This window comes from Hoplias malabaricus, chromosome 12, assembly GCF_029633855.1.
Source record: "Hoplias malabaricus isolate fHopMal1 chromosome 12, fHopMal1.hap1, whole genome shotgun sequence".
Taxonomy (NCBI): Eukaryota; Metazoa; Chordata; class Actinopteri; order Characiformes; family Erythrinidae; genus Hoplias; species Hoplias malabaricus.
In genome coordinates, this window is record NC_089811.1 from 31,946,151 (window position 1) to 31,970,555 (window position 24,405).

Consider the following 24,405-nt stretch of genomic DNA (forward strand, 5'->3'; position numbering starts at 1 on the left):
AGGGGTTCTGCTCAGATGTATCTGAATGGTCCTACTGCTTAGTGATGACATATTGTAGCATTACCATATGGCCCCATGACAGAGCACCTCATATTCAAGATTAGCAATAATTTGAAGGCTAGATCACATCATGCATATTGAATTTGATGTGTGGTCTAAATTAGCAGAGGGAGGTCTTTAGAGATCCTCTACCTGACAACATCTCACACAGTCATTCTGTCTGTCTCCACAGATGTTATCTGTCGATCCTGCTCTCGTTCTACCTGCTTTCCACGACGTCAATTCTTATTTGGCTGTGTTGCTCCTTCCCTTTTCACTCTACATTCTTCACCATGATTCATCACAGTCTGATTGGACTAGGTTAATTACACTGCACCAGACCACTGCAAGACCCCAACCTCAGATGGAGAAGATTAACGTCTCTTCTCTCTCCTGCAGATTAGATAGAAATAAGTTTGTTATTCACCACATTTCAGTGAAAGACAGCTAACAGTTATCAGCAACATTTGCCCTTCTATAAAGCAAAATCGTGAAACGCAACCAGGTAATTAGGTTAAAAAAAAGGCAGATCCCTCCTGAGCAGCTTAGAACACAATCTCAAATTACTACCACTCACCACCACATCCTAATCATGTTTGAAATCAAGAACACACCTGCTGAATAAAAAACCTTCACAAGCAAGTATGTGTTTCAGGTTAACGACATCTGGTCATTAGTAGTTGTTCAAGTCAATTTAAAACATATATCTTGAATAAGCAGTAAAAAAAAAGCATTTGGGTGGGTGTGTAGGGGAAGGGGGATGGTGGAGAAACACTGCATCTTAACAAACGAGCCTGGCAGATGAGAACGACAATGAAGTTTTAAAGCTTCATAGAAGCACTCTGGCAGGCAGGGAAACAGTCTCTTTTGGAGTTGGAAACTTGATCTCGATCGACCCACGATTGAGGATAGGCTCGTTTGTATTTTCAGCACTACCTACATACATCACACCTGACAAAAAATAACAAGCACAGCAGTGGAACTGTTCTATCAGCGTCAATCACTCTAACCAGATGCAAAGCGAACAAGTGATTTTACACTGCTTTGACCACGAGTAAATAAAAAAGGAAACTCTTAACTGAAACTGAAATTACAAATCATGCTCGACTGTTTGTTTAATCGAACCATCTTCTGCTTCAGGAGAAAAAAGTGAGAGCGGAACTTTATTCCAAGAAGTATTACAAGCACTAGCAATCACTAAATGACCTGCTGCATTTGCTGGGAATGTTTGTTTGGCCTCTACTGTTGCTCAAGATGGAACAATTGGGGTACTGACTTCACAGCCAACACAAATTTTCTTTAAAAGCACAAACCGTTTTGACTTAACTGCGTGAGTACAGAACCTGCAGACCCTCCAAACACACTAAAAGTTGCTGTTAAAATGAACATGTAGCGTTTAATATGCAATATTTGTGGTTGTTTTAAACTGACACTGAAACTAAATTAACTGTTGATGGATTACTTCGAGAAGATAAAAATGAAATAGTCTTCACTTATATCTTTCACTTAAACCCTTTCCCAGTTGGCACATGTGACTCTTGAGAAAACATTTGTGTGTGAAAAGTCAGTTTTCTTCTAATTTTAAGTAGCATACTAAATGCAGGAGTATTACAAATGGCTTGAGTAAATAGCTTCAGGAGGGCAAACTGTAGAATACATGCCAGAGGTTATCCTGGAGTGCCTCAGGTACACTGGCTATTACCAATTGTAAGGTGTTTATATCTCAACTGTAATTTGAGCAGGGTAAACACCTGGATTAGGCAAAGTGAGATATGTGTTTACACACTGTGAAGCATTACCACAAGTCCCCAGAGAGTTCCACTCTACTGTCAACAGATTGGCTTTTTCTGTGCCTCCCTGCTCAAGTTCAGCAGGCCACAATATTGCTTCACCTGATCTCCCTCCTCCCTCCTTCTACAATCAGTCTTCTGCTGGTACGCATAATTAAAAGATGTCAAACCTGGTTTCCTTTATTATTTTTTTTTAAAGCAGTGTTTAGGTTCAGCTTGTCAGCGCATCAAACACTATCTAAAGGAGGCCTCAATTAAGAAAGAAAAGGAAAGTGCTGGTTAAGTGACCGCGAGGAGGCCTGATGTTCCTCAGGTATGTGATGGAGCAGAGAGTGGACAATGCTGTGGGAACATGATCGGGATCAGGTAGGGGTAAGGAGGGGGTCCAGCCACCTCCCTGCCACTCCTGGGAATTCTCGGACTAAGAGAGAGATTCCGAGGGAGACATATCAGGTTCGAGGCTTTTCCGAAGTGCTCTTGGGCCACGATCCAAACGGAGCCTCTGTCTCAGGGCAGGGCAACAGAGGCGCCAGCAGGTAACGAGAGGCAGAGGACTATCCCGACTGACAAGTGAAACCAGAGATTTAAAGTTCCATACTTGAAGCTTCCAGTCATTATTCCAGACAGATGAGAGGAAAAGCTGCAGCTTGAATTTGGCAGAGGTACAGTATCAACTTTTCAAACAGCACAGAAACTCACAAACATACTTGGTTAAACTTAATACGCATCACTAATCATTACTCTAAAGCCACACACACACACACACAATACTGGAAGTAACTTAAAAGTTGCCAAAGGAAACCTTGCAACTTAAGTGTGTTAATACAGACAAATGTTTGGTGAATATGGACCATTGTCGATGAAATGGTAACAGTGTTAAAGGCAGCTGGGTTATTTTTAATGGGTGGGTGTGGGTATCATAACATCACACAGGGATAATCATGGCAAAAATTCATAATTGTTGGATATGAAAATGTACCAATGTAGGGATACTGACCAGTTACCATTCTTTATGTCGGTAGAGGTGGATGTCTGGTGAAGTTTTCAGTGCATGCAAAAACTACTTCACAGAAAATATACACATTTTTTACGGATGTTACCCAGTGCACATGCCATTGTTTCAAAAATAAAAGTTAAAGTTAAAACACTCGTATGTGCTGTTGATGCAGAGAAATCTATCCTAGAAAGCTTCTTCATTATAAAGTGGTTTGCATTAATTGACTGAAGTACTGCATCTCAACAATTGAGAAAATTCAGAAAAATAAAATAGAACAATTAAATTTCTTTGAGCCATTTAAGTAAAAGAACTGGAAACAGTCAAGAGGAAAGTGTATCAGGCTGACACCACACTTTCGAATAAACAGTGTCTATTATGAATACATATTTACAATCAAATCTAAGAGCCTCCTGAGAGAATGTGGGCTAAATCCCCATTCAAGTTCCTGACAGTAATAAACAGATAAACAGGGTCAAGTGTAATTTATCCTCCTGTGTTTCAGAGTTTAGAGCTTACATGACAGACAGGCTGCGATGACCACTGTTCTGGAGGAATGAAAAGGAGCCGGCCTTGAGGGTGAGGCAGCCGACTCTGATCACGGCAGATGATTGTTGAGCAAGCCCTGGTTATGCCACACCACGCTGTCTCTCTTCACTCTCACACTCTCTCTCTCTCTCTCTGGAGCTCCACTGGCAGAGTGATTGTAGTAGGAGAGAACCCTACAATAGACGAGCAGCAATATTACAGTTTACACAGCCCTCTGAATGATTCCTCCCCAAAACACGGTTATTTTCCATCACTCACTCACTCTCTCTCTCTCTCTCTCTCGCACACACATACTTGCTTTACAACATTTCACCTGTGAAAGCACTGCCTAAAAGTACAGGTGTGTAATACAATAGAGTTAAGCATCGCCGAATATACAAAGCCCTCACGCTCAAATTAAAGGTCTAGAAGGTCTAAAGTGAATTGATCACTGTAGCTTTAAAAATTAATTCTTCAAGGTTCTTTATACAAAAGACTGACAACGCAATGCTTAAATGGTTCTTTAATTAAAGAATTCTTCAGAATTTTCAATATTACACATTGTAGTCTAATCACTGGTTGGTTCCTAAAAACAAAAGGGGAAATTACGTTTCAAAGAAACAAATATACACACATACAGACTCAAATCTTTGACTCAGTTTAGCGTTTGACTCAGCATTTTATATTGAAATTATGCAACTGAATATTTACATTCAGGGTGGCACAGTGGCGCAGCAGGTAGTGTCGCAGTCACACAGCTTCAGGGTCCTGGAGTTTGTGGGTTCGATTCCCGCTCCGGGTGACTGTCTGTGAGGAGTGTGGTGTGTTCTCGCTGTGTCTGCGTGGGTTTCCTCCCACAGTCCAAAAACACACGTTGGTAGGTGGATTGGCGACTCAAAAGTGTCCATAGGTGTGAGTGAATGTGTCTGTGTTGCCCTGTGGGTGTATTCCCGCCTTGTGCCCAATGATTCCAGGTAGGCTCTGGACCCACCGCGACCCTGAATTGGATAAGCAGTTACAGATAATGAATGAATATTTACATTCAAAACAAGCACCATGTTTAAAACAGTCAAACATTTGGGAAACATAAAAAAGTGCTCACCAGATTATATTTGCAGAAAATTGTGTATTGATGTGTAACTGTTAAATAGTCCTTAAAATATTAGTTGGAAAACAGAGACTGCATTACCCATGGCTTCCCAGATATGCACACTCTTGATAAAGGCTAAATTATACAATTTACTGTTAAAACTAAATAAGTTTAAAGCAGAAATAACGCATGATGGGACAAAAACTTTTGCGTGGAAAATTATTCAAATAATATAGAATAAATCATGCTGTATTTTTGTCTGCAAGGGATATCTACAATTCTCTATAGAGACGTTTTGTGCATCATCAACCACTCAAGAAGAACTTCTGGAAGTCTTCAGAAAGTCTTAAGGTTCCTACCACAACAGATGTTCATGTGTAGTTCACAATATAATCACTGTAAAGACAAAAAGAATATCCATCAAGATCATTGACCCTTGTGAGTTAATTCTGGACTTGTGACAGTGGATCAAGCAGCAGAGCACAGGCTGTAGAAGCCAGAGGCTCGAGTGGATCCAATTAATATCTTGAGATGGTCAACAGTTCAGGGCATTACTTATTACATCTGAAGGGGAGAGGAAAATGAAAATTAACCCCCAGACCTTCATTTTTTTAAATGCAGAGAGGTAAAAAAGTGGCTGGAGAAATGGTTATTCATCAGCATGATCTGCATAAGTGGCCAGTGAAATGGCAAAGAGGTTTTAAATTGAAAGGCATAACTGTCATTAGGGAAACACTCAATACCACATGCAATCAGAAGTAACATTAGCCACAGGAGACTCGACAGAAAAAGGATTACGGCATAAATTAATTTGACTTAATATGTGGTGTAAAATGACCATATATTCATGCTCGTTCTGAAGTGTCCACAACAGTTATTTCCCTTTTTTTTGGGGGGGGGGAGTGGGCCTATATTTCAATGTAACTTTAATTTCTCTTTTTTATTAAGATGTATAACGTAGAACCATAAGAAAATATATATATTAAAAAAAATAAAAATAAAATAAAATAAATAGTTAATGGAAACTTAACATATTTTACAGAGTAATGAAATCGGAAATAATTTTTAAAGAAATTTCATATAGCTCTCTCCCAGACACCCCAAACTTGTTCTCACCGTAAAAAAAAAAACCTGCTTAAATGAGAAATCTGTAACACTAGCTCCAAGCGTTTAAAATCAGTACTATATAATACAGTTTCAAAACAGCGGAGAGCTGTCTGCCTCCTCCCCAGACGTGAAGCTCGACCAGGATGCCAGTTTGAGACAAGTTTAAGAACTTTGAACCGTAATCGCCAAGAAGAATGTGCCGTAATCAACATATTTACACAAGACAAGTTTTCACCATTTCACTAAACACACTGTTCACTTGGTTATTTCTTGGCTGCAAAACACTGTTTGTAGACCTGGCAATGCGGTGGGTTTGGACTGTAAAATGATTGGACAGAGGGCGGGATCAGAGGAGCTCTGTTCCGGACTGGGCACTTCTCAAGGAGAATATACTGCCTCAGAAATGATAGGAGAGGTAGTTTTGTTTTTAATTTTGACTGTTTTCTTAATCTATGATCACACACCCTGGACATTTTATGACTGAGTACAGTAAATATCCTACAGATCCTTTAATGAGTAGCAGTTATAAATGCATATCTGCTTAAATGGAATGTCATTAAGCTGCTAAAAATCACCTGTTAATTGAGATAATATATTTAGATTAGGACTCATTCATTCATTATCTGTAACCGCTTATCCAATTCAGGGTCCAGAGCCTACCTGGAATCATTGGGCTCAAGGCAGGAATACACCCTGGAGGGGGCGCCAATCCTTCACAGGGCAACACAGACACACACACATTCACTCACGGACACTTTTGAGTCGCTCAATCCTTCACAGGGTGAACACACCAACTCCTCACAATCACCCGGAGCGGGAATCGAACCCACAACCTCCAGGTCCCTGGAGCTGTGTGACTGCAAAACTACCTGCTGCGCCACCGTGCCGCAGATTAGGACTCATTTCAAATAAAAATAAATACATTAAAATCCACTAAACGGCATAAAAGTTGCCGTTGCCTTTTTCTTTATTGCAGACGTGTGGATCTAGAAATACACAACTGATCCACCCCCCCTCCAACAACACTACTGTTCTGAAGTCCTCAGGAAAAGCACTGATATTTTCAGTAACATGTCTTCTAGCATAAATAAAACCCCAGAACAGGTATATTAAAGATAAAAAAATGCAACTTTCATAGGAGGGAGAGAAAATACAATTAGCATTTGTAATTAAATGTACTTTAACTCAGCCCACGCCTTTCCAGATTAACAGTTAACATGAAACAGTGCTGACCCAAACGTATGTGGAAATCAGTGAACACTGGCAGAGAATTTAAACAAAGATGAGATGACTTTACCTTAATGTTCTGTGGACAGAATTAGTACACATTTGAGCAATATACAAAACATTTATTATTATTTTTTTTTATATGAAGTGCTTCAAAACTTACACATTTTTACATTTTTGACAAATTCAACAATTTGACCACTGGGGATCAGAAAAAAATGGGTTAGAAAAAATACATCAGTAAATAAAATTAAGTAAGAAATTGAAAAAAGAAAACATGCCACAGTCTACTCTGGAACATTTTTAAATCAGCTATTAGTTGAGTCTGTCTCTCTCTCTCTCTCTCAAACACACACATCAAAAAAAAAAGAAAAGAAAAAAACAGGTCAAGTTCTAGGCCATTTACAATGATGTAACACAGAAAAGGTGGAGAGAGGTTGCAAAGGGAGTTGTTGTTGGCAGATATATGCATCTATGTGTTTTTGAGCACTCATAATTTCACCTAGTCTCTACAGCAGTCCCAGGGTGAATCAAACCACTTGGGTCTTCTAGCAATTCACAAAATATGTCTGTCTGTGTGTTCACGCCTGAGCCAGCCTTTCGAGGACTCTGCGGTACTCTCCCAGAACATCCTGGTAGCTCTTTTCCAACTCCTCATGCTGTAGTCTTGTGTCCATCTGACTGATGTGAGATGCTAGCTCTTCTGGACGCAAACATTTACGCATCTTTGTCAGCTCCCGCTGGTTCTTCTAAACAAGAGAAAAATCCAATATGCCATTTAAAAAAAGCGGCAAATCCCAATTACTTTGCTAATAAATCCATTCCCAGAGCCCCCCACGTAAGCAGAACACTTCATGCAGATAAACAGACTAAAGAAATAAGATTTCATAATTTTACACAAATATTCACACTCACAAAACTCTTGCATACAAACACGCTCAGCAGTATGTACACGCACACCTGCAAGAATCTAATGCACAAACAGCCTGACACCCACATTCCCACCTCAAGGGCCAACAGACCGAGTGAGAGCAAGAAAGAAACAACAGAATGGGAGAGAGTGCAAGAGACTAAGAGAAAAAGCATCTGGTCTCCAGATTCTACCATTCCACTCTACTAAGGAATTCCAACTTCCTTTTCAACTTTTTTTTTCACTCGCTTCTGTGTCCCTTGATTCCCCCCCTGAACGAACCTGTATGCTGGTTATCATCACAGTGAGAGTTTGGGGGGCAGTGGTCCTACAGTCCCCACTGATGTTGTATTTCTGTGAAATGTTTAACTTACAAAGGACATGGCACAAAGCACACTACTTCACTTTCACTAATATTATCATACAGTCCCTGTGGAACACAACATAAATACACCTTCTAGGGGCTACACATTTCAGAATAAATACCTAATAAAGGCACTAAGTGGATGTGTGATGCCAATATGAAAAACAATTCATAATCAGTGATAAACCACAACGGTCAACAGCTTTTTAAATTATATTTGGGATGGGTGTGTAAATGTATCCATCTCCATGAAAATACTGAAAACATACTGTAATGAAATATTTAAAGGATTAGACACTACACCCATGAGGATTTAAAAAAGCAGTTGTAATCTCGTAACTGCAGTGTGTCAAAAGAGAGGGAGCAAAGCAAGTGAGAGAAATGGAGAGTAAAAGAGAACGAAAGAGCCAAAGAGAAAGAGCGTGAGAGGATAAAAAAAAAATATCCCAGCATGTGAAAAAAAGAGGGGGACTGTTTGTGCGAGAGGGCACAACTGATTGTGAACAGTTTGCTACATTCCTTGGAGCAAATAGCTTGGCTGAATGAAATGCAAATCCCTAATAATGACAGCAGCATTGAATAGAGTTCACAGTCCTGCAGTGCAGACTATAGCCACTGCCTGGGGAGAGCCATCAGAACACCTCCTGCCAACTAACTCCCACCAGGCTTTAGTGCTGCACATGGCCCTTAAACATATTTTATATACATACATACATACATACATACATACATGACTGTGACCTCTAAATAAATACATAAAAATTAAATGCTGTATTATTAGTGGCTTATTTATAAACTCAACTATACTACATGATTATTTTCTGATATTATGCACAAAATTCAAATACAGAAATATATTATGATCATGTTTCTGAAATGATTCTAGAGCACTGGAGGAAAATGTTCATTTGTGATGTTCAGATCAAACACATGCACATCTTCAAGATCTTGTATGGTCAGTGGAGTGAGAATTTTGACTCACTCTGTGTGTGTGTGTGTGTGTATTGATGCATCACGTGAACATACCCTGTAAGGCCCAAAAAGTCTTTTCTTGACTTCCAGTCGAAACTCTCTGGCCTTGTTCTCATCACTCATGTCTGTGTTTCTGAGACGCAAAATCTCATACACTCGTCTGGCGTGCTTCTGTAGAGATCAAACAAGGATATTTTGAAATATCTTGTTAAGCACATCATCAGGGCTGAAAATAACAAATGAACAACTACAACTCTGCAAAGGCATATGGACACACAAGATCAAACTTAAATTTATACATGAATGTGTCATCTAAAGAATCTTCAGTGCAACTAATATCATATCATCCCTGTCCAGTTAAAAACATTAAGCACCATTTTTGTTGATTTTAATTTACTGCATCATTGATGATGTACAAACAGATGACCAATAGAAATGCTCCAAAGTCAAATAAAATAAAATGTTTTACACTGACTTTTACATTATCTTATTAAATGGACAGTAATGATATATACACTGAAGAAAAAAATCTATAAAGCTAGCGCACGACATATTAAAGCACTGAAAAATATTAATAACTCTTATTTTGCGAAGTACAGCTCTAAGCTTCCCATAGACCTCCTTGGGCTCAGGGACAGCCATTTTGCCTGGTCATGCCATAGGCACCAGACTGTGATAATCACTCACAAACAACAGGGGCAGGAGGATTTTGTGAAGTAAAAGAGGGTGCTGGGATGTAATTGGAGCAGTTAAATAGTGGCCTAAGTGCAGAAAAAGAGAAGTCATACAGAAGCCACACTGAGGTGAACTCCCACCCATTTACAGTTAATGGCAAACTTCCAGTGGCTTGTGGGTGTGTGCGTGCATGTGTGTGTGTGTGTGTGTATAGTCAATCTTTACTACATATGATAAATCACAAATTAGTGAACTATGAATAGGAACCGCCCCCAAGGGGCTCAGGCCAGCAAAGACTAGTTTTCATTGGTCTAGGGAAGGACAGTTAATAACCAGTCTGAATTTTAGATAGAAAAAAAAAAAATAATAATAATTTTATATATATATATATTGCCTTAAGTGGTCTGTATGCACATTTCATTACAACATGGTCACCACAGTTTTGGGTAATTAATTATGGTATTAATTTTGTACAGCCTTTGATGTCCGCCCACTGTAAAGGCACTTTTATCCCATTTGCAGTTATGTTAGGTCAAATACAGTTAACTGCTTCATTACTCCCAATAGAGACTTGTTTTATCATCTGAACAAAGGCCTGAAACCATATGACTGTTTATGGTATTGCTCCTCTAAGAGTAAGAGATGCCACTCTCACCTTGTTGATTTTAAGCTTTTCCCGTGCTTCTACAGCCATCTCCTCACTAAAACCCTGAGTCAGTTTCTCTGTGGAGAAGGAGGATAGGGCCATGCACAGCTTCACCAACACGAAGTCCCTCAGCTTTACATAATTCTCAGAGGGATCCTCCGCTATAGAGATTCAGACACAAACATAAGGACAAATAGAGAACAGTTAAACAGCTATACAATGTTACAAACCATTACCCTTAATTGGTCAGGGTCAACACAGAGCAGGTATTATTTGCGTGGCTGATCATTTTCAACATTAATGCAGTGGAGATGTGTAAGTGAGTGTATTGATACCAGTAGATCAGATAAAGCAGTGCTTCAGCAGCGACCACTGAAGAACTGATAGAACAGGGCCTAACACTGTATGCTGAGCAATAGATGCACTATAGTCTGTAATTGTAGACCTACAAAGTGCATCTCTCCCAATCAGCCATAGCATTAAGACCAGCTCCTTGTTTCTACCCTGACTGCTCATTCCTTCATCTCTACTCACCATAAAAGGTACACTTTGTAGGTCTACAAATACAGACCGGTGTCTATGTTGCTCTGCATACTTTATTTGCCCCCTTTGTTTTAATAACTGCCACAGGACCACACCAAAGCAGGTACTGTATTATTATTCTGGTGGATCATTCTCAGTGCTGCAGTGACACTGACCTGGTGGTGCTGTGATAGCATATGCTGTCTTGGTATGAGAGGATCAGTCTATGAGTCTTGTTATATATTTTGTAACATTCCACTTTTCAGCCCCAAGAACCACTACAATCTCTTTTTAATATGTTTGAGGTCTGTGCTGCTGCGAAGTGAAATGACTTTTTTATTAGTCTCTGAGCCATTTGGTGGGATCATAGCTGTTGTTAAGCTTGTTTTACAAACCATAAAATTATTTGCGATGCTGTCATAGGAAGTTGTTAATAAACAAAGGTAATAAACCAGGTCACCTGACAGCTATGCCTACACATATGACAATGTTCAAGATGACATGAGACCCTCAATTCCCACATTCACTTATTGTGATACAAGTTAATTCTAGGTGCAATTAGCATAATATTTCTATAGGCTTTTATAAATACTTTTCTAGCTAAGTGTAACAAGGGTTGCATTGTGGTATCTTGTTGCTTTTCAGGCTCTGTGGTGTTTCTGTGGCTACATTCTAAAAAGGGTTTTGGACATCTTCATGAGTTTTTCCTTTGGCTCTGGATAAATAAACAAAACACTTGTGCCTATCTGCCATTACCTCAAATCTCAACAAATCCGTGGCCAAGAGAGAGCACAACCTGCCCTACTGCGCTGGGTTGAAAATTATACAACAGTATCAGGCAGAAATGGATGTCACACACACAAAACTGTGTGGTTAGTGTTCTCAAAGTGTGGTTAGCCATTCAAAGATTCTAACAATGCAGTGGCTTGCTTCTCGTGTTTAAGCAGAAGCTTACTGCCAAAGTAGGCAAGGTTGCAAGGGGGGGGGGGTTGAGGCAACCTTGGGCAGGTAGGAAATAATATGGAGACGCTTTTCTTATATGAATAAATAGGTGACATTCACAACTGTAACTAAAAAAATATTACTTTTATAAATTTTAGATGTTTCCTCATAACTCTCCAGCTTGTTTGCATGACGGAAACCAGTGCAGTAAACTAGTGTCAGTAAACAAGAACACACAAAAATAAATAAATAAATAAAGTCTCTGTCAGACATGCTAGGCTTCCTCTCTTTCTACTCTTTGCAGAAAAAAGGCAAAGAGAATGACAAACTTTGAAAATCATGAAAAAGATATTACTTTATTCCTGCTCTATAGGTAAGTAATATTGGCTTTATTGTTGTTTCAGATTAAACAGTTTGGAACCCACTCTAAATACAAAAAACTTAACTCCATTAAAGTAAACCCCAAAAAAATGCTACAAAACTAAACATCTTGAGTTACAAATCAGTTTTTGTGGTAATTCAAACAGTGAATAAAAACTTAGCCATGTTAAAATTTAACCACGTACAAACAGTTGTTTTTCATGAGAACACTTTAAAAACAAAAAAAAAAACTAAATAAAATATTTAAAAAATAAATAATGTAAAATAGTTCCTGATTCATTACACTGAACACATGAAGCACTGAATGCTGATGTCTGCAGTGTCACACTCTTGCTGCACAATTCTTGCTAATTCTGAATATTATTTGAAGTGATAAAATGATGAAAATATTGTTTACTGGTTTTATACATCAGTGGTTTCTAGGATTACCAACCAGCCAGTTTTCCAACTGCTTATATCTCCTTGAAATGGGTTCCGTTTTTATTCTTTTTTTAAATTGATTTTTGCATTCAATTCACACTAAAGTTAACAGTATGTGAATCACAGTTGGATTACAGAAGCAAACCAAAAAAATATTTCACTAAATATACTGCTGTGAATACGTCCTATATAACTCAAGAACCGACAGAAACCTAAATAAAGAAAGAGACAGTAAGAGAATAAGGGAGAACAAAGAGAGAGAGAGGAAAAATGAAGAGCAAAAACAGTAAAAAGGACATATGAAAACTGGGTGAAGGCGAGCTGTAGGTCTACAGCAGTAGAGTGGAGCTGTGTATTCAGTTTGAATGAAAGCTAATCTCTCTCTCCCCACACAGCTCAATAATTATGCCATTGTGTGTGAGAGCCCGAGCAGCAGCATGTGGCCAGCACATTTCAGCAGCAAACTGCCTGCAATTTACATACATCCCTCCCACCTCGCCACACGTTGGACCGAAGAGCTCCAAGCACAGCCGTGGCAGAGAGGTATTTAAATTTAGTCAACAACTACGCTCAGAAAGAAGCTCTGATCAGTCCTGTCACACACAAAATATAATGTAAGAAACTGTCTAAAATGTGAGACTATCCAAATCGCAATACAGGAAAACAGAGAATGACAGATGTGGCTCTATAACATATTAGTGTGTTTATAAAACACCCTGCACCAACAGTGGGTCATATGAGTAACTCAAAAAAAGAGGGAGAACCCGTCGCACATGTCAGAACCATTCAGAGATAGGTAGCAGAGGCCAAACTTGATGCATCAATAAAATTACCAGTTCAGCACAATGCACTAACGTTCTAAACATTCAAAAACATTGCAATAGTCATACAGTTGCTTTGAAATGGGTTTTACCTCCCACACCTACCTGTGATGTCCTGCACCTTAGGGGAGTTGCAGTAGAACCGGTGAATTGTCTCCAACAGCTGAGCTCCATGACCCTCACCCTGAAATGGTGGCAAGATCAGCATCTGACTGCTCAGACAGAGCAAAGGGTGGGGATGAAGAATGCAGAAAAATTTTAATGACCAAAGTTAGAAGAGCAGGACTCATAACCAAAACACTACTTTAAAGTCTGTGTTTCACATTTTTAGGTCTTCTACAAATGTTTTTCTTTCCAGTTCAGTCCTTCCATAATGCTTTCTAATACACTGCACTCCCACAATATCTGATCCAATTCAGCAGCACATGATACAATGGACGTTTCATGATCATAATGATGACAGGATAAAGATATGACAATATGTTTTGTTTAATACACACAATTCATGTCCGGACTGCGTTATTTTCTCCTGCATAACACTTGATATAACTCTACCAAAAGATCATCTTTGTTCATTCACTTGGCCAACATAATGAAATGTTACCATGCTGTGCCAATCAATATATTACGATGATTTCCAAAATGGGCTTTTTGATGGGTGCTGCTGACTTTGCCATCCTTATAATAAGCAAATGGGGGCTGGCTTATAGGATATATAAGCCAGTAATTTGGGGCATTTAGGGACAAGAGAGCCAGAGATGTATAATTTTCTTTTCCTTTTTTTCAAAGAATGAAAGAGAAAGGCACGTGCTTTCCTGGTAATTACCTGACACGTGGTCTGGTTTTGTCTGGGTATACGTAGTAATTATACACTGTCATGTAGCCAACCGTAGCGTAGAGTGTCTCCCCATCTTTATTGTATTTCTCAAAACTGGAGAGGGAGGGAGAGAGAGAGAAAAAGGGAAAAAAGAGAGAGAGAGAGATAGTGAGAGAGGGTTAGAGAGAGCACAAAGACAAGCAGGTCAATCATAGGCACGCTCCCATGCACCGGACCCTCCATTGCTCTTTCAATCTTCCTGTCTTTCCCAGCTCTGGCCGTTTATTACCCCCCACCTCGCACACTGCTTGTTTTCTCTTTCTCTGGCCCGCTGTCAGTGTGAGCATGCTGGAGCAGGGCAGTTGCAGTCTGTGCACCTGCTGTAGAAAGTGAATGCATTATGCACTTAATTGGTGCACTGCAACTTAGAGAAGAGAGGAGCAGAGAGAGGGAGGCATCTAGCCTCTTCAAATCTCTCCAGTCCATTTTCCCATTGTCAGCTTTAATAGGTGCCAAACTAAAGAAAACACTAGCAGAGTCTCCTTTTCTGTTGCTAGAGATTCCATTCACTGTTTCAAAAGACAACAGCATTCAATTCAGTCTCTTGCACTAAGCAAGAAAATAAAAACTGAAAAGAAAAGAGAAAAACAACACAAAAGGAAACTCTTGCGAGATCAACAGTTCACCTCTATGCAGGGGGAAATATAATTAAACAGGCCCAGTAATTGGCCGCAAGCATGACAATGAGAGCTAGTGAGGTCTTTTCACACGTGTTATGCGTGTATGTGCACATGCAGCTTACTGAGTGTGAGAGATGTTTTTCAGTCAGCACACTCATGTTCTAGATACTATATTCCAAGTACAGCTTCACTTTCGATTCAAACTTTGGCCCAGAATAAAGAGGATTAATAATATCAGATCTGTGCTTAAATTGTTTCTGACTACGTAACACTTTCTTACAGATAAGAGTTTTGTGAATCTGCTGTTCACTTATTTATAATAACGTGTATAACTATGCATTGTGTGCACATGCCAAATACACTCATCCCCCCCCCGATCCTAATCCGAGTCATTTAATGGAGTATCTGCCGATACCGAGTCCCAATCTGATACTTCAAGTATATTATAGTTAATAAAATCAGCCCAGTGTATCTGCTTGGCACTGAATATCTTGCATTAAGAAACTGCCCACATCCAAACAAATGGTGTCTTACAAATAATTTAATATTATTTGTAATCTTATATGAAATTAACCAATATGACTTTTATATATAAAGATTTACTTTGATTTGAGGCTTTATTGTCATCACAGATGAGTTGAGGGACAAATGAAACATAGTTTTTAAAGACACTCTGCTAGTGCAGCCACAAAACCAACCCCTGTAGGTGGGAATGTGACTCCAATGGCAGCAGCACTAAATGATGGACAGCTAACTGTGGACACTGATTGGCTTAATAAAAGTGATGACCAATTTAGGAGCAGTGGAGAATTTGCAAAACACAACACGGCATTTAGTGTCCAAATATGGGACAGTTGGAGACTCTAATCACGTGCCCTTACGCTCCAGCTCTGTATCCGACTCATGGGAATGTGCATTTGTGCGAAACAGGTCAAACAGAAGTGCTACGATGGCCAGCAGAGTCAGATCACTAATTATAAAAGCGTGCAATGGGAGGAGGAGGGAGTGCAAGCTTGTCGCCTAGAGGAAACAGAGGATCGGATTTAAGATAAAAACTCAATAAAGTCGATACAGATCAGTATAATAATTCTGTGATCGGCCCCCAGTACAAATCTTTGAGATCAGCTCGAGACATCCCTAAACTATACAGAGGCTTAAATCAACCAAAGGCTCACACAAGAAAGAAGTCCCAGCGATCATCATCTACGTCAATAAAACTGGCAGTTTCGATAAACCACATGAGGAAAGTCTGGAGGCGCTCATGGTACTCTCGGAACCCTGGACATGAAATATCTACCTGTAAGGCAAACAAACAAAAATTAAACAAGTTTACCAGAAAGAGAGTGTATGCCTAATTAGTTCATTATCATGTACTAATCAGGGTCAAAACAGATATGAGGTGTATAAACCACAAATAAGCACTCTTCAAATCCATTTCAAATATATTTCCATGGCAAAATTTAAACAATAAATCATCAAATCAGAAATCATAGTCAAAATAATTTAATTGAAATGACTCTAAAATTCTTCATCATTTAAAAACCAAGACGTAAACAAAGTCACTGATTGTAGTTTGATGTGACATGGTTCGCTATAGCAGCTATACAAAAGACATTTTTCAGAGGTGCTGATGTTATGTTATGAATCCGTTACATAGTGGTAAATCTGAGAAAGGAGTATTCTTTGGTCACTTCTGCCATACAAAATATAACATTCTGCCATAAAAGCTTAAATACATAATTAAACAAACCTGTTTTTAAAAAAAGTATAAATTAAGTTTAGATTGAAAATATTAGTCTTGTGCATCAGGTACCAAATTTGTCATAATTCTATGTAAAAGCTTTCAGACAACCTATTTAGAAAACATTTCCAGCTGATACCTTGTTAATCTGGTAGGTGAGGTCTGCTCCCTCTTCCACGTTATGAACTTTGTATGTGTGCAAGAGGCTCCCAAATGGCTTGAAGTTAGCCTCTTTTTCCAGAAGAGAAATAAAGTCGTCTGTGTTGCAGCTGAAACCCGGAGGAATTATTTCTCTGATTTTCCCCTCCACATCATCAGGCTTGAGACACATAAAATGATAAACAACTTTACTGTCATTGTACAAGCAAATCAACTTTCTATGTGCATTTAACCCTGTGCATTTAAATATGTAGCAATGAACACACACGTTAATACACTAGGGGCAGTGAGCACATGCAACACCTGGAGCAGCAGGCAGCCATCTGTAATGCCCGTGGAGCAATTGTGTGATATGTGCCTTGCTCAAGGGCACCAAAGCCATGGATGTTGAGGAAGGAGACGGCACTGTTTCTTCATTCTCCCCACCCGCAACTTCCTGCCTGTTGTAGGGATCAAAACAGCAACCTTCTAGTCTCAAGCCGTCTTCTCTAACTATTAGGCTACAGCTGCCCCAAATTAGCATAATCAGTGGCTTCTCAATCTTAGGGGCTTTCAGGCTTGAACTGGGGACCTCTTGATCTGCACTGGCCGGGACATTTCAGTATAATTATATTCTACAAATTATATTTAAAACACTGAATAACCTATGTATTTATTATGAATATAAAAGTAGAACTCAGTACACAAACTTATGATGTAATATAAATTGCTTTATTAAATGCCTGACAAAATGACAAACTAATTTAGTTAACCAGAGGGTTGTATGCACTATTTGTTCTGAATACATTAAGTTAACAGTACACCTCTGACAAGTTTGTACTCTGAATTTCCCAGTGCTCTGGCCATGCTTATAACCCCAATGGAGCCACAACAGAATAATACCCTATTGTTCTGTCATTAGGCTATACTTCAGGCTTGATTGACATAGCACATGTGAAATTAAAAAAAGAAAGAATACATATTTTTGTCGAACAAAAAGGAGAACCATTAGGCAATTAGTACTGTCAGCTGAGTAGGCCTTCAGCCCCCCTCTCTTCTACTCCCTCTGAAAGACCACTTAATTGAATACATTTACTACTTATCTTAAACCATGAATATTTGATGAAGTCCCCCCACAATAATGCGTCTCTGCTTCTCACCGGGCAATAAAATTTAATGAATTGATCTCAACCTTAACAAAAAAAAAAACCCAGGCATTTATAATAGGCTCCTCTCCTCTAAGCCTGGCAAGCGAACTCAATCAAACGAGTTTGCCCCCGCCATTCAGAGTCTCCTGGGCAGACAAAAGACCCCTCCTCTGCCCTCTTTTGGGATTTTTTACTCAGCAGAATGTGCAGTGGCTTCAGCTGCGATGTTTGCATTGTATCCATTTCCATGCGGATTGACATGAGAACACTTCGTATTAAGTTGCTAAGCAGGGCCTTTGGCACCATTTAGGCGCGTGATGGGCATTAGTTCTGTAGCAGGCCTCTCGCTGCTCCACATTCAAAACAGGGAAATGAAGAAGGACAAGGACAAAACGCACGACAAAAGGCTAATGCAACACGCCACTAATTCCTGCTCTTTCAGACATCAGCTAATATCAGCCAGGAAGCAATGCACCTGCGGCTGAGAAACACTTCTCTATTGTTACTGTTCAACTGCATTTCTGAAGAAAAAAGAGAATCTGGGAATGCACATAAAAGGCAAAGGACAAACAAGTCAGATTGTCCCTGCTCTTTTCTATACAACATTTACAAATTGCACAATCTTCTATATAAAGAGTGCATTGTTGGGTCACTATATTAACTAACTGTGGTTCTTCAGAGCTTTTAGACCATTTGGGAATACATCATCTTTTCAGAAGAAAGCTCAACAAAGGTAAATGCCAGTGTAAGATCTAATTCTTACATAAAGGGTTTCATTTTAATCAAAGACAGTCTTGTTTGGTCAGTAAAAAGGAGAATAAAGTACCTCAATATGAGCAGCCGCTCCCACCTTCAGAAGCACAACGTACAAATTTAGCACAAAGAGTCACCTACTAGACTGGGTACATTATATGCCGTTGTCATCTGACAATATGCCAAATCGGCTGGCTTATTTAACAATCTGTTACACTTATGTCCATGCCCTTTTCAGCAATCATTTCGAGATTACTTCAAGTTACAGTGCAACTTTATTATGGAGCTGCAGACGAAAAAGGTGTTTGGATACACAGATGACCTAATAAACAAAAACAATAAATCCCAACGTTTCCCCAAATTACATGGATATTTTAAATTGTAAATAATAAATAAATTAGTGGTACAAATCAAGGCTAAATAAAGTACAGCATAGGCTTGACACTAAGAATTACATTCACAAGAAATAAAGACCATTCAAAATAAACTACTATAATGCACTAATCACAGTGAGCTCTTGCCTGTTCAATAATGTTAATGTTTGGTAAATTTCTGTAACTTTAACTAGTTGTACAAGATACTGCTGCTCCCGAGTTTATATTAGAGTCTATAGCTGGCTAGCTCTTTGTAGTGCTTGTGCATTACTGAAGCAATCTCTTTACTTAACATAATTCATTATCAAAGCAAGCCCCATGAGGAAACATTATAAAGCCTTCACAAATTTTTAGTTCATTATATTGTTTTCTACTTAGCCCTTTTTAGGAGTGTGATACATTTTTAGTTTACTGTGGAAGCAAATCAAAGTGAAACGTATGAGACGCAAATTTTGCCCATTTTTCCCATTTCTGCACCAAAGCATTACAAAAATGTTAATCATTTAAATATTACATTTAATATTAGACATTAGACAATATAAAAGAAAAGAAAAAGCATCAGGTGCCACCATGCACATGCTTCACACTTTTCTTAGTGGAACTAGAAATCTAATAGCCAACTACCCATGGTGCTTTTCCACCGCATGAGTCCAGTTCAACACAACTTGACAAGCTTTAAACACAGCTCGACACATTTAAACTTGTCGCTTTTACACTGGCATGGCTCCCCTCACTGGCTTTGAAAAACCACAAAAACTGCAGCAGTAAAGTTAGGCGCTGTTTACTCATTGCGTGTTGTTTTTGTTTTGTTTTTTTTTGACTGGCTCCACACCCCAGTTCTCACAGATCAGTTTTTGTTGCACGTTTTGACCCAAGGAGCATTTAAACCTCTTCAAAACACCTCACGGTAAAGTTACAAGCTGCTGTTGTGAGTGCGATAAAAACAAAGTGAAAGCTGCTGAAAATAAAGAGATTTAGCAAGCAGTGGTTTGTGCTGGATTTGAATGAGCTCTGCATTCATTGGTGATAAACATCTCTCTCTGGTCAATCAGCACTCTGCAGAGTTTACACATCACCATTTAGTACCTACGGTTGGAGCCTGGAGTGAGCTGGGACTGAAAACGTACCCGGTTCCAGGTACCAGATTTGGCCAGTGGAAAAGCAAAAGAGCTCTGCTAAGTGGAGCAGAGTCGTGTAGGTTCCATGCAGTGGAAAAGCCCCACAAGACATCAGCATACTGTTAGCGATGTTTTACACTTGTCATGAAGAAACCTGTCATAATACAATGTAATTACTTTAAACTAGGATAACACTATGGTTGTCATAGTTTTTAAAGGAGACAGTCCAGACATCAGTGAGTTTCTTTGGTTGCAGTTATAAGAACTGTGTTTAACCCTAATAATAATAATAATAATAATCTACATAATGAAAAGATAACTAATACAATCTTGTATTTAATATATATTAAGTTCAGGAAAGCCCCTATCCCAATCATTTTTAAAATATTTTTTATATGCACACAACCATATTGTTATTTAATACTGCAAAAAGCCAGCAGACTTAATGTGCTTACATGTTGACACTGAAAGCTGATCCATGACTCACAGCATAACTGGTATAATCAGCAAATGGTGCACAGCCAATGATGGCCTGCTGACTAGTAGTTGCAATGGAGAAAGCATTACTAGAATAAAAGTGACATTCCTGCCTGTGTGCCGAATGGACGACAGTCAACATTTCATTCTTAAAGGTTTCTGAACAAATGACAACATTTACTTTGTGTTTTTGTTGAAGTCTGGGTTCTGCTGTACATGTACATGTTTGGACTTACAAGATTTATGTTCTTGCAGTTTATTCCTGCACTACAACAGACAACAAAAATTTGGAAAACTGCTCCAATGAAAAGGCAATGTAAAATCCAGTATACCGTCACCATGTAATGGCACCACTGTATTCCTAGCCTAATGTTTGATGCTTGTATAACTGACATATGAAATGTGTATTTTCCAGCACACATTCTATTATATTTTTTAAAGCCTACCTCAACACAGTCAAACTTCTCTGTGACCTTGGCAGAGTATTTCACTTTGAACAGTGTGCTCAGGTTGCCGGCAGTATAGTACAGCTGAATCTGAAGTCCTTTATATCCAAAGGCCACTTCACTATTGAACAATTAAACAAACATACAAAAAATAAATAAACAACCATAACATATTAATAGAAACAAACATCAAGGGGTTCACTACAAATACAATGTACAATGTAAAAAAGTTAATCCACATGACAGAGATTAAGGGGTGACTCTTGCCGCCATGCTGAGTTGTAGATTTATTAATTATGATTCACTATTATTATTTTTTTAAATCATGAATCCTTAATGTTGGTAAATGTTGGCAAATATCATCTTGTCATTCCCAGAAGAATAAAGACAACATATGTTATTAATTTATGTTATAATGTTATTATGAACATAACAAAGCATTTTGTAAACCTGATATTTTTATTCATTCCCAAGGCATACAACTCCTTCAGGTCATTTCAGCTCAGTCTGTTCGGGTAAACCTTTTATTTCTTTATTAGCTTATGTCTAATTAGTGCACTTCCAAATAGCCATACTGAAAACTTGTTCATCTGTTCATCTAAATTCTGTTCATCATTATGAAACATTCTCTACAGAACTCTCAGGAAATATAAAAGTCGATAATATAGAAGTTACTCACTCATCACCAAAAAGCTGATGGCTGAACTCAGGGTGGAATGTTGTGCTTTCATCCTCTATGTCCTCTGGAAAACGTACTGCATGACACAAAAAGACATGTTAACACACAACTATTGTGGACGTCGGACAGGCTACACATTTCTTGCTACAAGTTTCCAATGAAAGGATTCAGATTAAACAGAGGTGTACAGTTGTATGCACATTTTGACATGATTTTCAAATAATCATAAGTACACTGCACTAATATTTGATGGACATCTAAACTGAAGATAAACAGCAATATATCAGGAATCATTTTACAAACATATGAAAACTATTCACTATATGTGCAATCACTTGTTCTTGGAAGAGAATGTGTTATCTATTTCCAGACAGAAAATTAATACAACGCGAGCTGGACTGTCCAGACCTTTGCATGCGACTGTACACTCTGCATCATGGAATGCTGGAAGTGAGGATTCAAATAAGAAGCTGTTTTTTCAGTTTCATTATTTAAATAACCTTGCTTTATGTACATGACTTACCTAATTTTAAGCATACTGCTTCGTTGGTGTCGCATTTATACTCTGCCAGTTTCTTCTCCATTTCATTTACATCTGGAGGACAAACAGAAAGCAGAAGACTGAACACTCACTCGCGAAAGGCGAAATTAAGATTAACACAACACATGAAAATAAAGCAGGTCCGTGTTAACAAGCTAACAGCAAGTTCTTACTGCTGTCAGACAGGTTTATTGTCATATGTAACGTTATAAAACATGCTATCAGTATCCAAACACTATCTACAACAACACAATAGTGACAGCTACAGAAATGACAACTTTTTCTTTTTCCAAATGTTCATGTACCTGCAGCGCTGTTTAAGGAGGAAAGGGTAATTAAACTAAGAAGCTAACTTAAGTTAAGAAGCGAGATAAACCAAACACTGCCCTCATAATAACACAATCAGTCCCCCCTCTCTCTCGAGCTCTGTGTTGTTATTTTCTGTAAAAACATATTAGCAGGGAATTGGTTACTGAAACAATGGAACTGCCCCTCCATCTTTATCACACTAACAGCTAAATGTTGGCCCTGTATTTTAGGCTGCTAACAGCTAACTCAGCTACAGTAAACACCAACGTTAAACACAGTTAAATCGGCAGACCCCGTAACAGAAAACACAGCGCAGTAAACACCTTCATTAAAGGTTATATTACAGTCTAAACAGCGTGACAAAATAGAAGTAATATTAAATACATTTGACATAGCTGCTCTATTTCTTACCCGCCATTTCCACACACAGCTCCAGCACACGACCCGCCAAATGCAAAACCACGTCCTGTTTACCCACGTGCTTCCGCTCTCACACGGGATTGGAGGAGAGCCGCCGCGGGGATGACGGTGCTTTCCCGCGCCTTCAGCATTCAACCCTGGAATCCCCTTAGTCCAGATTCAGAGTCACGTTCCTTTAAACACCAATAAAGTATTGCTTTTGGTCATTGGGCTTTCGGTGATTGTGTTTAAATCATTGTATAAAGTTGTTTCTATTGTAATATCAAAACATAATTGTCATCAGAAGTTGGGGTTCCCAACCGTCTCGTAGAATAGGGAATCATCTGGTATTTGGACACTAAAAACCGTTTTCCGTATTGAACCGATATGAGATGTGTTTTGTTCTGTATTTCTGAGGTGATAGATGAGATGAGGTGAAAGATAATTTCTTTTGAGGCAGAAACACGCTGATCCTCCTCAGACGGAGGGAGGAACGGATACTTCCGGGCTTCTAAACAGAGAACATGCTTCTCATTGGTCATCACTTTTTATTAGCCAATCAGCAGCCAGAGTTAGCTGTCCATCATTTAGTTCTGCAACGAATAGAGTCATACTCCCTCCTACGAGAGCATTGGTCAGTGCTAAGAACCTACAGCTCTGCTTTATATAGAAAAAAATATTAGCACCGTATCCCAGAGAAACAAAATTTCTTTTTCTCCCTCAATACATCAGTGATGACAATAAAACAGACTGACTTTTAAAGCTGACTGACTATACATTGGATAGTTCAATATGAGATTTATATAAGTTAATATTAACAATATTCTTGGAGTGTAAGACAAATATAGGAGTCGTATCTGTATATATAGGGCATACCAGTAAAAATGGCAGCCAACATATTTTAAAATAATGAGAATTTTACTGGACATAATATAATAAGGATGAGACTGTCTTATAGACCACTTAGACTGCTATGATATCTCATTGTAATTAAACAATTTGATATAGTAAATCAGCTTTTAAACTGTTAATACAGTATTTGCAAAAAGAACTGTTCAGAAAAGCTATTGAATTTTCCTTTACTTGGAAAATGTCAGTTAAATACTGATGCCAATTGGCTTAATAAATGTCTCACAACATGGCTCTCAAAATGTTGTATCTTACAGTATTTACAAGTTAATACTGGTCCCCTTCCATCCACAATTTCAGCATTCTACATTTAGCATTCATAATTAAAGTCAGATCTGTTCTTCTTGTTTATAAAAGAGTCCTGGACCTTAATATATAATATATATATTGAAATTTATATGACAACCACAACATAGATAGAACAAAAAATCTTATTGCCTTCGGGCTT

The 24,405-nt window shown here is 38.6% G+C and overlaps 1 protein-coding gene across 1 annotated transcript; it reads right to left on the reverse strand.

Annotated features, from left to right (window-relative positions):
• Nucleotides 1–6,928: 6,928 nt before the first annotated feature.
• On the reverse strand, nt 6,929–23,210 carry hat1 (histone acetyltransferase 1). Its single transcript, XM_066686861.1, has 11 exons — nt 23,061–23,210; nt 22,323–22,394; nt 21,800–21,875; nt 21,121–21,241; nt 16,806–16,985; nt 16,101–16,222; nt 14,255–14,359; nt 13,534–13,640; nt 10,352–10,503; nt 9,076–9,192; nt 6,929–7,524 (listed from the first exon to the last, which is right to left on the reverse strand). The coding sequence occupies exons 1-11, from the start codon at nt 23,065–23,067 to the stop codon at nt 7,357–7,359; spliced, it is 1,227 nt and encodes a 408-aa protein (XP_066542958.1). The 5' UTR covers nt 23,068–23,210; the 3' UTR covers nt 6,929–7,356.
• Nucleotides 23,211–24,405: the final 1,195 nt, after the last annotated feature.

Bases quoted from the DNA above. Each gene is read 5' to 3' on its own strand.
- hat1 (XM_066686861.1), bottom strand. The intron at 21,242-21,799 runs GTGAGTAACTTC...ATTGTTCAATAG, and splicing joins CATCAGCTTTTTGGTGATGA to TGAAGTGGCCTTTGGATATA. The intron at 14,360-16,100 runs GTGAGCCTTTGG...CTCCCTCTCCAG, and splicing joins CGCTGGGACTTCTTTCTTGT to TTTTGAGAAATACAATAAAG.